The following is a 15,601-nucleotide window of genomic DNA, read 5'->3' as shown; positions in this document are numbered from 1 at the left end:
TTGATTGCAAATCTAAGCTCAAACTGAAAAAATAATCTTGCGTTATGCTGTACATGAAACATAGACTATACATGAACTTTTTTCTGGTACGAAAATGATTGCAAACATGCTCGAAAATGAATTAAGACCAGCAAGTTGGATATTACGAGTCTACAAGTTAATGTCTATAAGTTGATGTGATTGGGAATGGATCGAGTTTTCTTCAATATTCTACAGAATATTGAAGTCAGTTTACACCTTCAAAGAATGTCACGTGCAACAAAGCAGGGTTGTTACATGGAAATAGAACACATCGGATTGTTTTAATTCGGAAAGAGTAACTCCTGAACTCTTTATAATATTTACTGGCTATTTGACCAGAAACTCAACTTGTTCGCCGTCAGCTCAACATTATTCTGCAACAAAATTGGCTAATATTGCAGCCATTTCAGCACCTGTATATAACCATAGAGTAGATGCATAGGAATACCTGTTCTGGCAGTATATATACTGCTTGATCTTGTCTAAGTTAGGCTATGGTTACGAGAGAGCTATCTTAAATAACTTAGAAACGGGTTTGTAATAACTTCGGTTGCAAATTTCTGACAAGAGATTGTACTAATTAGATTGCTCCGATGCTATGTGGCTGATTAGATAATATGGAACATAATATCATCAAAAATACTCATCAGGTTGCAGGTTGCATTTAAATGTTGATGGAGCAAAGAGTAACTCGAGCACATGGCAAAGGAACCTTCAGAGAACTTGTTATCGTCTAAAGATCGTTGATGCAACAAGTGCCTTATCTTATCTGTGCGCTTTTTCTGATGAAGGAAAAATACCCGGCACAGTACATAAATAATGAGAAAGATCCGTGTAGTTTAACTGAAAGAGGCAACGACGTAAAGTAAGCATGCTTATTCCAACATTCGATCTGTTATCGCAGATAAAGATACCATCCTGATGAAGCTCAATACCATTGAATCGTTATCGGTGAAGTCGTTTCATGCGCCCCTTCAACAAAACTGAACCGAATTCTCTAATGCACATCAATACAAATACTTTTCGACAAGCAGAACTCTAGAAATGGGGACGGAATGTACTTCCAGATTTGAAAGGGATCGAAGTAACAACTTTTTTTTCGTCCCCAAATTTTTTTTGAGTTTTCATAAATCTCTGCAATTATTGAAAAGTTTCCGAGGAAAAGGCTTGTCCATAAAATAATTGCACCCACAATAGGAGGAGAATTACACTAACTAGTTTGATACACACTATTTTTATTCGAATTTCAATTTCCCCCAAACTTTGGACCAATAGGAAAGCTAAGACTTCTCAAATGCCCCAGCGAAAACAGAGTCGATGAGCTGAAGCATGGGGGTTCTATTACGTCATAACTAACATAAGTCGTGCACACTAGCTATACTTGGACAAGAATGCAGCAGCCTGCATGGAAATTTGCTACTCATTGCTATTTTGGGATGTGTAGCACTAATAGTGTATAAAAAGTTCTAAGAAACATAAATTGGTTGGACGACCGATGTGGCCATCTCGAAGAATATATAACAGATCTTGTGATGCTAAATTGAATTATTTTCTTTTTTTTGGCTTTCATTTTTTTTATTGTTGTATATTTAAGTTCTTTTCTGCTCTTTATTTCATGAGAAAGTTCGAACAATTAACTATCATTGAGAATGTCAAATAAACTGATTTCGAAAGAGGAAAAGTTCGTAAATGCCGAACCCTACGCTAGTGGAATTTCCATTACTGAAGACGATCTGAGTGGATTCCAATTTTCAGAAACTACCCACAGAAAACTTTACAGCAGACATGTTCAGTTGATAGCCATAGGAGGTTCCATAGGAACGGGGCTTTTTGTGACTATTGGTACCACAGGTTTGGTGGGTGGAGGCCCTTTGGGATTACTCTTGAGTTATTCTCTCTGGACTGTAATTATCTTATTATTGACAACAGCGGTAGGAGAAATGGTTTCCTATTTGCCAGTGAATTCTCCTTTCTTGACTATGGCTGGCAGAGTCGTAGACCCTGCATTTGAATTTGCTTTTTCAATCAACTTCTGGGTGATGGAAAGTTTGTATATTCCTTTTGAAATCACAGCTGCCAACGGGATGATTCACTTCTGGAGAGACGACTACTCGCCTGCCATCACCATTTGTATCCAGATTTTCATTTACGCTGTTATCAATGTATTTGCTGTCAGGTTATATGGTGAATCGGAGTTCTGGTTGTCCTTAGGAAAATTGATCTTATGTGTTGGTTTGATTTTCTTCACTATTATCACTATGTGTGGAGGTAACCCAGCTGGAGATGCATTTGGTTTCAGAAACTGGCATGTTGCTGGTGGACCCATGGCTACATACATTGCTACTGGAGCATTAGGAAGATTCCAGGCATTCTTGTATTCGTTGCGTAATTCAGCCTGTTTCACTGTGGTTGGTCCTGAGTATATGTCCATGGTGGCCGGTGAAGCTATTAACCCCAGAAAGACTATGCCTACTGCTTTCAAGACAGTTTTGTATCGTTTAGCCATTTTCTACATTGGTGGTTCGTTATGTGTGACGATCTTGATTGCATATAATGATCCAACATACTTGAAATTAACAGCTTTATCTTCTAATGCCGCTGCTTCACCCTATGTCGTTGCAATGGAGAACTTAGGGATCAAGGTGTTGCCACACATAGTCAATGCTTTGGTTTTGTCTTCCGTCTTTTCTGCTGGTAACTCATATACGTATTGTTCTTCCAGAGCATTGTACGGTTTGGCTAGAAAGGGATTCGTGCCAAAGTTCTTTATGTGGTGTAACAGACATGGTGTTCCTATCTACTGTGTTGCGGTTTCCATTGCATTTGCCTTTTTATCCCTCTTGCAACTAGGAGATTCTGCTTCGAATGTGTTAAGCTACATGGTCAACTTGTGTACGGGTTCTCAATTGTTGAATTATGGATTTATGTGTATCACCTACATTTGTTTTCACCGAGCTGTAGAAACTCAGGGCATCGACAGAAAAACTTTCTCCTACAGATCGTGGTTTCAACCTTATTCGATATACTTTGTCACAGTCATTATGTGGTGTGTCATTGGTATTTTGGGCTACGAAGTGTTCATGCCTGGCAGATGGTCGGTAAATTCGTTCTTGTACAGTTATGTCATGATCTTTGTGAGCATTGCTGCCTTCACATTCTGGAAAGTAGTCAAGAGAACCAAATTTATCAAGCCTGGAGATGCCGACTTGGTAACTGGATTAGAAGAAATCGAAGAACACGAGAGCGACTACTATGCGCTGATAGCAGTCGAGTCCTTGGAAGAGGAAGGTATCAAGGGAAAGGTGCGTAGCGGGCTTAGCTGGATTTTATAGGTATTTTATTGCATCAAAAATTTTTTCGCAACCATTTTTATAATTTTCTACAGTATGGAAAAATAACGATTTATGAGCCAGCAAATAGTGTCACAGTCAAAACCCCCATAATGAAGTAGACACAAGTAGTTGACAGTATTTCTAATAACTTGTTAGATATAGTAAATCCATCTAACACATAAACCTACAATCAAGAACGATAACGAACAATACAATGTATTTTTTAACCTTTTTATCCAAACCAAACTAATATAAACTAAGCAAACCTATCTAAAGCCATTCCCAAGTGATATCGATTCTACCCAAAGCTATGTCAGCGATGGTTTCGAAAGCAGCAGGCGAGAAGTCCAAGTCGTTGTACTTACAGCCGACACATCTGTCGGTGATGGCGACATCTACAGACTTTCCTTGGTAGAAGGCTCTGATTTTCTTTCCACACAATGGGTTGTGGTTAGGGTTTCCGTCGGTGAGGTTTTCGTCGAAAAGATCCTTGGAGACAGCGACAATGAAGTCGGTATCGACGTTGGTGATACCACAAGCACCCAAGCCGGTATCGTAGTAGGTACCTTGACCAGCGTGATCACCTTCATCGGAGCCAGTAGAGGCTGGAGCTTCGGTGGAAGATGTAGAAGAAGTTGAGGTGGTAGAAGTGGTAGTTTCTGGCTGTGGGGCTTCGAGGGAAGTGGTGGTAGGTTGCTCGATTTCTGTTTCCTGGGTGGAGGAGGTTGTCTCCGTAGTCAAAGTAGTGGCTGGAGCTTCAGCTACAGGAGTTTCAGTTTTGGCAGCTGCTGGACCAGCGATCTTCTTGAGAACGGTGGTGTACTGTGTGACGTAGACAGTCTTGATGGCTGGGGCGGCGGCCACTTTAGAAGCCAACAAGGCGAAAAGAGCGACAGAGGTGGAGAACTTCATGGTGATATGAAAAATTGAAAAATTTGTGAGTAGAGATACTAACTAAAGGAACGTGTAACAAGTGTAACAAAGGAATGTGGTGACTTGACAAAGGAGTGACAAAGGCCAAATGAGTGTGGTGAGTGAAGTTCTCAAAGGAGTGACAAGCTATATAGCTAGAGAGAGAGAAGTAGATGTTGATTCACTTGAAGGAACAGTTAATGCTGAAGCGAAAAAAAAGGACTGAAAATTGAGGTGGACTTGCCTGACAATTTATAGCCTGATCTGGAACCACCAAGCAGAAAAAATTGCGACAGAATAGAGTTAGACGTGAAAAAATAAAGGCACTAACCGAGAGTCGATCTCCCACAGAAACGATTCTGGCCAGAAGTGAAACTCCCCTGAACCTGAAACTGGTAACAACGGCCATTGTAGGCTAACGTACAACGCTGTACGGTGCTGAATGGTGTTGTTGTATCTGTTGTACACTCTGCTACGGCTCTACACAGCAGCAGACAACCCAGCCGTCTTCTCGCTATTGCTACCTGCTGTGTCCGACCGGCCATCGCTGAAACTGTAAGGAGCGGTGCACAAACGCGGATCCACCGTTCAGTACAGCGCGCACAGCAAGGGATCCAGGCTTCTGGGCGCACGAAAAGGGAGCCAATTAGTCCCAATCGGGCCATATTTCTCGCTGCTACTGGGAGACACCTCCCTACCACCACGGTGGTGTGCACTACGGGGACACAAAACTCTGGAGCTAGCGGTGGAATTGGCGAGAGTGCAGGACGGCTCTCACTAATTAGCTTCACACATGGCCAGAAGGGTTGGTTTTGTTTGTGGAAGGACTGAAAACGTATTTCACCGTAGCAATGTAGATTTTCAAGTTCCAGCCCTGGCCCTGTCGAAAACGAGACCGTGAAGGTACAATACTATGCTGATACAAACGATGTAGGCGTGTTTGGCTGGGGCTCCGTACATTGAGAGTGTAGTACTGTACGCTCATTGTGCCTGTAGAATCTAGTTATCGGTGAAAAAAAGTTGCAGCCCGCTACATTTTCTTTTCTATGACGTCCGTATCCACGGCGACAGCTCAGCGACAGGAGTCTGGACCACGAATAGGAGGTAGGGAGACACTGCAAGAAAACCGGGGCAGCGATAAATTAGTGAGAAATGGGGTGAAAAATTAGTGCTTTTTAGCTCTGAGGCAATATGAATTAGTTAGAGAGATAGTCTGGAGTTATCACGACGATCAAGAACGTTGGGTAGACTACGAAGTTGCGCCGTTAGCCACGATCTACTACGACTCGACTCGAACAGCTTCAAGTTCAAAAGCTGATCCAGTGAACCGAGCTATCTGGATCTCGCTACTAGATTCTTAGATCTTCTTCAATATTCAGGTGATGAAATTTCATATTGTAGCTTTGTAACCCATTTTGTATATGCCACACAAGTGCTCAAAGAGGTATAAAGATCATGGTATATACAGTTGATAATGTACATAATTAGTATGAGGAATTATTATAACGAGCTATATTTTAACCAATATTTTGATCAACGTTTCCCGTTAAAGATCTACAATCAAGAATGTGTTCAAATCCATACAGTCTTCCATATCGACGCCGGTGTTTGACTTGTTCGTTATAACCTCTTGACTCTATCCGTCGTCTCCGGATACAACTCCTAATTTTCACGGTAACAGCTCTATTAAGTAGTTCTGCTTCTACTCCTCTACAGTCTCTATATGCTCAATCTCTTGTCCTTCTATAAATCCTACAATTTTGTAATTCTTTGATGTGTACTTAATGTATACTTATGAGTTTATGTCATGATATATGCAAATGAAACGCGAGTGCAACACTCCTAGTCTTGTCTTGACAACGTAGCCCTGATGGCTGACATTTTGTGGTGAACAGATGCCTCTGAATAACTACCTCATCGGGACGCCCACACGCACGAGGAATAGAGGTCACCATAGCCAGGGACCTGAATCAATGCTTCCAAGACAAGATGCAACTTGATGTAGAATGCTAAGTAAAGTAAATGTAAAGTGATAATAAAGTGGTCTCTCAATTGATTAACAATAATATGAATTAATCAATACATTCATTAGGAAACAACGTCTCCAACTGATTGAAAAGCCAACGGCTCTGGAAACTGATCAAGCCGATCGTCTTCGCTCTGAGCCTCATGTTTCTGTCATCCGTAATAAGAATACAATAACGGAAGATCTTAGATGCTTTGGCACTGAGGAAAACAGGGTCAGTGTGTCTGCTGTAGCTGTTGTTGTCTTCGTTTCCTCTTTTTGTAAAAGGAGACAATTGTAGGTTCAATCCTTTCATCAACCTCTTTCCAAGATCATCGTGCTCATTGACTGAGTTCAAGATGGTTTCATCTACGCTAGATCGCCAGTTTGAGTTGTTTTCAAACTCAGTAGTTTCGTTTATGTCCGAAGCTATCGTTCCGTCAAACCGTAACGGCATGATTTCATTGGCCAAATACAACTCCCGGATGATAATCACCGACCGGGTAGCAGCATCTGCAATCGTAGCCTCTGTAGACTTTCTCAAGGCCCGCAACTCCTGAAACACAATCAAAGGAATCAGAATCTTGAATACCAGATTTCTAACACACTTGAAGATACGGCCACAGTGCTTTAGCCAGATATTCGTATCAAGAGTAATGTGTGTTATGTTAGTGTCCATTCGATCACCTAGATTGCCTTCAATAGGAGACTTCCTTTCAGCTTCTTGTGTCTCTCCCATTCCTAATGGATCTGGGTTCAACATGATGTTGTAAAATGTGTCGTTGGAAACAAGCTGTTGTCTTTGCTGCTGAAGGGCATGTTGATGCTGCTGGAAACTACCGTGGTGTTTGTGATCGTGCTCAGATTCTTCATCCTCAAACTCAGAGTCAGCATATCCCTCAACCTCGTCTTCGTCCACCATTTCTTCACCCAACTCAAGATTCTCCTCGTCGTACATTCTGTTGCCGTAGCCTACAAACCACAAGGTATCTTTTTCTTCTGGACTCATATTTTCTTGCAAATGGGAATCATACAAGTTTTCAATCGAAATCGGCTGAAGGAAGTTGTTCTGGACAAATCTGCCATCACCCAAGAGGAAGTCTTCCATATACGTATACGGATCGCTCTGTCTCACATCTGACGATGGAACTGACGAATCAATCGTATTGTAGGTGTCTTGATCGAACTTGAATTCTTCAGGTGTACGAATCAAGCCAAAGTTATACTTATCAGCAATCACTCTAGCCAATAAGATGATACGGATGATTCTTTCGTCGTTCTCATTTTCCATTACATTTCTGGACTTCTGATCAGATTCACTGGGCATAGTGACTACAGGATAAGTACCACAGGCTGGCAAATCAAACAAATTTATGTTCTTCACTCCAGCTGCCTCCAAGTCATTGTAGTCACCTTTCTCAGCTATACAATCAAACCACAACGTGCCCCAACACTTCCACACTTCTGGAAGGAACTCGTTGTCATTGAAAAACTGGATGTAGTCGTTTTGGAAGGCATATTCAGCACACAGCTCGCTCAATCTAGGGTTGTTCTTAACAAATGAAAGTAATGAATTTAAATAGTTAATCAACGATTCCCATGGGAAAAGCTTCGTGAAGAGCCAGCCAAACATAGGAGTAGAGCCCGGGAACCTTTTTGTAGCCTCTCCCACAGCAATCAAGAAGTACAACCAGACAATAACATGTCCAGTAGAGGCCTGTTTGGGTCCAACAAGGTAGTGGTTGAGAATTCGGATAGACAATTCAAGGACAGACTTGTTGACAAACTGCAAACAGTAGAACCAATCGTTTACTGATAAATCTGGAGCAGTAATCGATTGTCCATCTACTCCATTCGAGATTGTAGCCGAATTGGGGTTCTCATCAAGAGCCGTTTGAGAAGTTCTAGATTTACGCTTACGGTCTTTCTTATCTTTTCTTTCTTTGAGTGCCTCCGGCAACTGGAAGATCTTTGCAAATGGATTTCTTGCATCACCAAAACCAACCAAATGGTTGATATTAGCTATGGCAAACAAAGAACCTTTGTTAAACCAGAAGTTCATCTTTTCTATGGTGTTTGTAGCACTTGGCTGCTGTTGCTGCTGTAAATAGTATGGATGATGAGGATCGTTAATGGAAGTAACTCCCGACGGAGTGTACAATTCCCGAGTGAAGAAGTTGTATCCATTTGAATCCGATCCAAAAGTCAAGCCGTAACGTGTTACAAGATCTATTCCATACTGTAGTTGGCTACCTTGAATGCTCTCTACCGAGTTTGGCAAACCATCATTAGAGCGGCTCGTGTGGATGCTCAACAAGACTTTGTGGATCTTAATGAAGTCAATAATGGGTAACTCCAACAAAGACAAGATGTTACGCTGGGTACAAATGTTTTCTACAACTAGTCTCAAGTAATGCTGGGTAGGAACAAATGGATCACGGCAGATAACCGACTTTCCAATGTTAACCAAGGCATCCAAATTGTCTTGCTGAACTGTGCACATATGATAGTAGATCTTTCCGTGGCCATAGAACGTCTTCATCGAGATAGAATACCAATACTCGGCACTAATTTTCCAGTCAATAAACTTGGAAGCATAGAGAGCTATAGCCATACGAGAGAGATCACCAAGTTTTTCCAGCCACCAACCTTCCATCTCCAAAATGGGATCAGTCAAGTTAGAAATGATGTTGAAGCAATAGGAAATGAAACACAGACAGATTTCGTGGTCCTGAAAAATGCTCATAATGTTCTTCAACACTTCAAGAAATCCAACAATACCATAAACCCACATTCTGCGGGGGATCTTGTATAGTTCTACGATGTTTTTACCTGTTTTAAACTGAGTCTGGTTAGAAGAAGGTTTTAATGCTGTGACGAGAAAATCGTAGTAGTTGTCCAATAACGTGATATTGTGGTGGTAAACTGTCCACAAATCGTTCAGAAGCTCAGAGGTTCTCGTTGTGTTGGATGCTATAGAAGTGCTTGAAGTGAGGGAATTAGAAGGCTGTTGGTTGATTAATGGAGCATTGCCATACACAAGACTATTGTTGTTATTATTGCTGGTGATCTGGTTGATTTTGATGGTGATCTCAATGCAGTTTTTCTGGACGATTTCCTCAAAGTTGACGATGTTCTTGTATGTTTCCTTCAACTTGGTAGCTAGCTGTTGCTCTTCGTCAGACATCGTTCTTTGTGATTGCTGAGAAGGAGGAGAGTTGTCTACTTGATTTTGATTTTGATTCTGATTCAAATCCAGTTTAAACGACTTCAAATGAACAGAGTCTTTGATTTCTGAAGTCTCCACTACGGACTGATTGATTCCGCTTGATCTATCCATCACAGGATTGGATTCAGACAGATCAGAATGGTTCTGAACAGAGATATGCGACATTTGGTTGATATTTGGACTCAGGGGCACCTCGTAGGCCGAGGGAGTGGGAGTCTTCATGCTGGCTGTAGAATGCTGTTGTTGTTGAAGAAGGTTTCTTCTTACAGAGTTCCTATTAGTATTCGAAGAATTGTTAGGCAAAGCACCGGAAACGAGTCTGGACCCAGGAGAATATTGTTGACTCTGGCTTTGTTGGTTTTGTTGATTCAGCTGGCCCTGGAGACTCTGCTGGAGATTACGAAGATTCTGTTGAAGCTGGTGGTGTCTGGCAAAATCAGCATCAGATGCATTAGGGGCTACAACATCAGCTACACAATGCTCAGCAGGATTAGCCGACGTCTGCTGTGCCATTCCAAGTTCCTCCGACTCGTCAAATTGGTTTTGGTTTTGGCTTTGGTTTTGGTTATGAAGCTGATGCTGAATCTGATTCACTCGTCCAGAATTCATCGATATCTGCTGCTGTTGCTGGAAGTCTGAAGTTTGCATTTTGGTTTGGGGATTGGCAGTTCGCTTGGCAGCGTTGGCTATCATGTAGTTGGACAACAGGTTTTGGCGTTTTTGCGCAATATGGGAGGAATTGGTGTTGATATTGGAATCTGAGACAGTCTTCACTGTGTTAGTATAGTTATTAAGGTTGTTAGTATTAGAATTGTTCGGGTAATCACTGTTAGTGTCGCAGATGTTGTAAGGGTTGTTGCAGTTGTTGTTACTATTAGTGTTATTACTATTAGTAATGTAATTGCTATTATTTTTATTGTGACTCAGATTACTATTAGTCCTTGTATGAGTGATGCCGTTTTTGATTACGTTGCTGTTTTGTATCTCTGTACCGAGGTTAGAATTGAAGTTGCCAGAGGGCGGGATGCTCATGGCGAGAACCTGGACTTGCACGGTACGAGAGACACGAACAAAGTGAGAAAGAGACTCGGAAGTGGAGGACAGAAAAGAACAAGTAGCGATTGGAGATGATTTGATTTGAGATTTGGATTTGGAGCCTGCGACGTTTCGTTAGGGCCAAATGCGAATGAGTGAGACAAAAGCCGCGGGCTTGGAGGGGACACGACTGCAGGGAGAGGTGGAAGAGCGTAGGGAGAGAGTAGTGTAGGGAGAAGTAGCTAACAATCTGGCGGCGGAGCGGAGTCGCGGGACGTAAAAGATCGCGGTAGCGGGATACACCGCGGGAGCCTGAGTAGTGCCGTGCGGGATAGTCAGAGATTGAGAGAAGGAGACCGGCAGAGCAGGGAGGAAAATTAGATTTAAGTGATACGACTGTGCGATTCTAAGAGACTGTCTGTGATCTCTGATTTAGTGCCCTTTCATGACGTTTTTTGACATGTTCATGAGATTTTCTTGAGAGCATAGGGGCCCTTTACAAAGATCGGCAGGTAGAGGTCGTCGTAAAATTAGTGAGAGAATCAGAAAAAAGAGAGTGCGTGTAGTGAGAGGATTTAACGATTAGACTCGGAGTGGGGAGAATTCGCAGCTGACAGAGAGAAATGAGAATAGGAGATTGGGCTGTGATTTGATACTGATAGCAGTCGAACAGAGCTGACTGTGTTATCTTTATTCGTCTGTGATGTGACATCCGTGTTTCGCCCTCAAATGTTATTTATATATGCTTTTCTTAGAGTTATTATGAATTGAAATTGTGTGTAATTGTGAGGAATTGTGATCTGATTCCAGCACCGAAAGAAATTTACGAAGACGCAGCTTTGTTTCAGTTTCTTTATTATTCTTTCGGTATCAATTCCATCATTTCTATTTTTACTTCGATTCTACTTGCCTATGGCGGTGAATCAACACTTCATGTACCATCCATCCCGCAAGAGGGCTGACGTTCTTCTGCAGTGGCGAATTAATGACTTCGGAGTGGTGATTCAACTGGCGCGACCTCTCGCTGAGTCTCGTTAAATCTCCCCCTAGTCTCCCTATTTTCCCTCTCGCTATTCTCTGATTCTACGATACTGAACCAAATTCTGCTGAAACATCAGGAAGATCGCTTTAAGCCTTGTGCTACTTCACAACCACCTTTACGTCATCTTCTCCTTCTTCTGATCTAACCCCTCAGATCTTCGTGTAGGCTTCACCGTAAATTGTGCTCAAGTCCAAGTCAATCGCATGTATGGCAAACGTTGAAACGCCCTGAAGCAGATCTTCATGTGCTCCGTGATTCAATCCAAATGTACGTTTTTCTACTGGATAAATTCATTTCACACTAACTCAATTATTCACACCAATTTCATGGGGTTTGCTACTCTACTCTACTCTAGTCTACTCGAGCCAGATCTAGTCAGACTCTTCAGTATCTCCGCCAGAAATTGCACCGACGCCATTAGCTCTCCGTTTGGCTCCCGTAATTCCGCGCGGTGTCTTGTCTTCTCTCGCTGTTCTCGCTAGATCCATTCCGGCCGCATCATCTAGCAGCAGCCTTGCACAGAACCATAGCCCTAACTTTACTCGGAGTCCGAACCGTTTATTCCCACTGTAAACCCCGACCTCATTTCATCAATTACCGAGCTGTTTTCCAGTTGCGGAACATCTGGACGTTTGAAGACCAATTGATCCGAGTTTGAGTCGCTATTTCCGTAGTTAGATTTGTAATGAATTCGGCGCATTCAGGCGATAACCCTGTCCATACTTCCGTCATGAAACGCATTACTCATGGTCCTTATCTCTAACTACTGTTCCGTACAATAGTGAGGTAAGATCTTTCTGTAGTATTTCTATATGCTTGGAACGTTTATGTCTCATGAACACCGTTTATGAGGGAGTTTCTTCAGTCCGTTTCAACTTGTAGTCTTTACTGGAATGACGTCGTAGTCCATCTCATCCTACATCCTATACTTCGGGTTAGTATCACATACGGGCCATCTCTTCGATGTAAGCTTGATCTGTGTCAAATATCGATATTCTTTACCTCACTAGCCTACATTCTACATCAGTCTTCTCATCCTATCCAGATATTCTTTTGTTCCTGCGGTTCTCGTCTTCACTTATGTGCTTCAACAGGAGTCTTTCGATCGGACTCCTTTTCCTGTCTCTTCAAGAACTTCAATATCTCACTGTAGTGTGCTTTCAACTCGATATGCCAGTCTCAGACAGTTCAGTAATAGTATGGCTCCGTCTTTAAAACATTAAAAATTGATAGAAGTAGCTGACACTGGAAATGGAATGGATAAGTAAACCTCGGGAATGGAAAAACTGGATTTCAGATGGACGACTGTTCTTGTACTAACGTAAGAACTTTATTAAATACATAAAAAAGCTAAGTATAAACTCAATAATGATACCATTATTCAACTCTGGCAGTCCGTCAACGCTCTGGTTTATGACTATGAATGGGAGCCTTCTCCCACTATTAATTATACGGAAAGCATATTGAACGGATTGAAAGAGCGAAGAACCAATAATAATAGCCCACGGATCACTTAAGCTTCTTCTTTGGTCTCAATTGGTTGGTGTGTCCACACTTTCTCTTACGACAGTTGGTGGCTCTTGGTGGCAATCTGGCGTAACACTTACGGCAGATGGACTTGTCACAGTTGTACTTGGAAGCTAAAGCCTTCAAGGATGGTTCAATCATCTTTGCTTAGGTTATTAATGACTAGAGGTATCAAAGCAGAAGAATCCTCAAAAGAGTATTTTGTATATTTGGAAGCAGAAAGTATTCAGGAATGAAAATTTTTGATTATTGAGACAGTATGTGCAGGTACAATAGTTAAGAGCAGCAGTTGAAAATGGTAGTATATATAAGCCATAGTAGTTAAGAGCTACCGCACAAAGTGAGAATTGTAGGTGGAGAGAGATGAGAACTGTGTACAGGAAGTTTTTGATCATCAATCACGTGCAAAATAAATGTATATAGGGTTAGAGCCCTAAGACCGCACTCTTCTGCACATCATCAAGCACAGCAGTTTGTGACTGCACAAAGCAATTTGCAAACGTGACTTGCGCGAGAAGGATGAGACGGGAGTCGAAACGCTCTTCCAGCTTGTCGAGTTTGGTGACACAACCAGCATAGACGACATTCTATGTCACACTGCTCGCTTAGCGCGACATTGCGATATCGATCGAATCCCCCAATTCAAGTCGCATGTCGCAATTTTCAGTTACATGAATATCAATAAATATCGACTTCTGGTCATCATATTCATCTTGCTGTTTGCAATTGTTGAGCCTCAGATTTCCAGTTCGTCTCTCTTCAAGGAAAGATCGTTGACAGTAGAACTGCTGCCATGAGCGAATCGCAGCAGAACCAGCAGGACGACAATCCGGAAGTTTCCAACTCCAACAGAGACATTCTTCATGTAGATGAACTCTACGAGAATGAGATTCCATCAACAAACGAGTATTCCCACGAATTTCAAATCGATGCAAATGTTGAAAATCACGGAAATACCATTCCTGTCGACGTAGACAGTTTAGTCGAATCAGGCGTGTCAAATTTAGACGAAAATGAGAAAGTAGCAGACAGTGTGGAAAATCAGACTCTTCACCCTGAAGGTGAAGAAGCCCACGAAATTGTAGATGAACACGTCGTGGAAATTCCAGATTATGACCCTATGGATACGAAAGAACAAGACGACAGTAATTTGGAGCATTCTTTGGCTGAACTTAGCCGATTTGTGCAAAAACAAACAGACGTCCAATCTCAAAATGTAGTAGCCGATGGTAAGTCTGATGACAATTTGGTTCAGGACATTCTCGCGGAATCTGTTGATGTGGATATGGATTCTTTGAAAGCAGAAAATAGTGGAAACCCTGGAATTGGATCCATCGAAGCTCCATATGAGATAGACAATGAGATACAAACCACAGAAAATCCTCAAAATGAGCCAGAAATCTCAGAAATCGCAACTGAAAATGATGAAGTCGCCACCGAGGCTCCATCAGCAACAGAAAATCAACCACAAGAACAACAGCCAGTAGAAAACGTCGTAGAGCCAGTAGAAAATTCAGAAGAACATACAGAAACTTCTGAACCAATCCAAGAGTCCGCTTCTCTTGAAGTCGACGATTCAGAACCAAACACTTCACTATTGCAGATTCCCGTGGAAGCACAATTCACAACCCCTCTGAAGTCATTGCCTCCTCTTAAAGACATAGACCAGATCATTACTCCGAAATCGTTTAGTGTTGCTAGAGATACCAACAGTGAACAAGAAAGCTCGTCTATTGCAGGAAATTCAAGACCAATAGAACGCAAACCACTCAACCAAGATTCTTCTGATGATAGTTTGAGCATCATAGCTGGCTTTTTATCTGTAGATCAATCCATCGTTGGCTCCATCGCTAGCCCAGGAGTTTTGGAAGCTTTGTTGGTAAAAGCAGCAGAGTACCAGGATGTTGTAGCTGAGAATTCTTTCTTGCAACTTCGACAGGAACAAACCATTAAAAACAGCTCTAAGATTATAGACGAGTTAAGACTGAAATCTACAAAATTTGACGAATCGTTTAGCTCGTTGACTGCCGAAAATGACTCATTACGAAATAAAGTCACAACTCAAGAACATAGATTGAATGAATTGGAGAGCGCAAACACCTTTTTGGAAGAAAGAATAAAGAGAATTCAGGAAGAAGAACGTAAAATAAGAGAAGAATACCAGAGGCTTGATGAATCGAGTACTCTGAACTCGTTCAAGTACAACGAGTCGATTAACCAATTGGCATCCTCTAATATTGATCAAAGCAAAAAGGTCAACGAATTGACAAAGGAATTGAACGAATCTAGAAACGACAAGTTCACTGTCAAACTTGAGCTCACTAAAGTCAATAACGAAGTGTCGTATCTCAAGACTCAGAACCAATGGTATGACGACGAGTTAAAGTCCGTGCAGGCCAGATTCACTGAGTTGATAAAAAAGCACGAGTCAGAATATTTGTTAACTTCGAACAAGGTTTCCAGTTTATTGTCGAAGAACGAATCCCTTGAGAAGTTAT

The 15,601-nt window shown here is 41.8% G+C and overlaps 3 protein-coding genes across 3 annotated transcripts; 1 reads left to right on the top strand and 2 right to left on the bottom strand. All coding sequences in view use genetic code 12, as the record gives it.

Annotated features, from left to right (window-relative positions):
* Positions 1 to 1,670: 1,670 nt before the first annotated feature.
* On the top strand, positions 1,671 to 3,353 carry AGP2 (amino acid permease; the record flags this gene model as incomplete). The annotated part of the gene is made up of 1 exon (XM_001387873.1): positions 1,671 to 3,353. The coding sequence occupies one exon, from the start codon at positions 1,671 to 1,673 to the stop codon at positions 3,351 to 3,353; it is 1,683 nt and encodes a 560-aa protein (XP_001387910.2).
* Positions 3,354 to 3,623: 270 nt separating this feature from the next.
* DAG7 (riboflavin aldehyde-forming enzyme) lies at positions 3,624 to 3,932 on the bottom strand (the record flags this gene model as incomplete). The annotated part of the gene is made up of 1 exon (XM_001387456.1): positions 3,624 to 3,932. A coding segment is annotated over one exon (309 nt), but the record flags the coding sequence as incomplete, so codon positions are not given.
* Positions 3,933 to 6,337: 2,405 nt separating this feature from the next.
* RBP1 (DNA-binding proteins Bright/BRCAA1/RBP1 and related proteins containing BRIGHT domain-containing protein) lies at positions 6,338 to 10,582 on the bottom strand (the record flags this gene model as incomplete). Its single annotated transcript, XM_001387455.1, has 3 exons — positions 10,029 to 10,582; positions 6,564 to 9,773; positions 6,338 to 6,524 (listed from the first exon to the last, which is right to left on the bottom strand). The coding sequence occupies exons 1-3, from the start codon at positions 10,529 to 10,531 to the stop codon at positions 6,338 to 6,340; spliced, it is 3,900 nt and encodes a 1,299-aa protein (XP_001387492.2). The 5' UTR covers positions 10,532 to 10,582.
* Between the last annotated feature and the right edge of the window lie 5,019 nt (positions 10,583 to 15,601).

The sequence above is a fragment of the Scheffersomyces stipitis genome, chromosome 1, assembly GCF_000209165.1.
Source record: "Scheffersomyces stipitis CBS 6054 chromosome 1, whole genome shotgun sequence".
In the NCBI taxonomy this organism is placed as follows: Eukaryota; Fungi; Ascomycota; class Pichiomycetes; order Serinales; family Debaryomycetaceae; genus Scheffersomyces; species Scheffersomyces stipitis.
The sequence above is the reverse complement of the archived record's forward strand: the minus strand, read 5'-3'. Positions and strand labels throughout refer to the sequence as shown.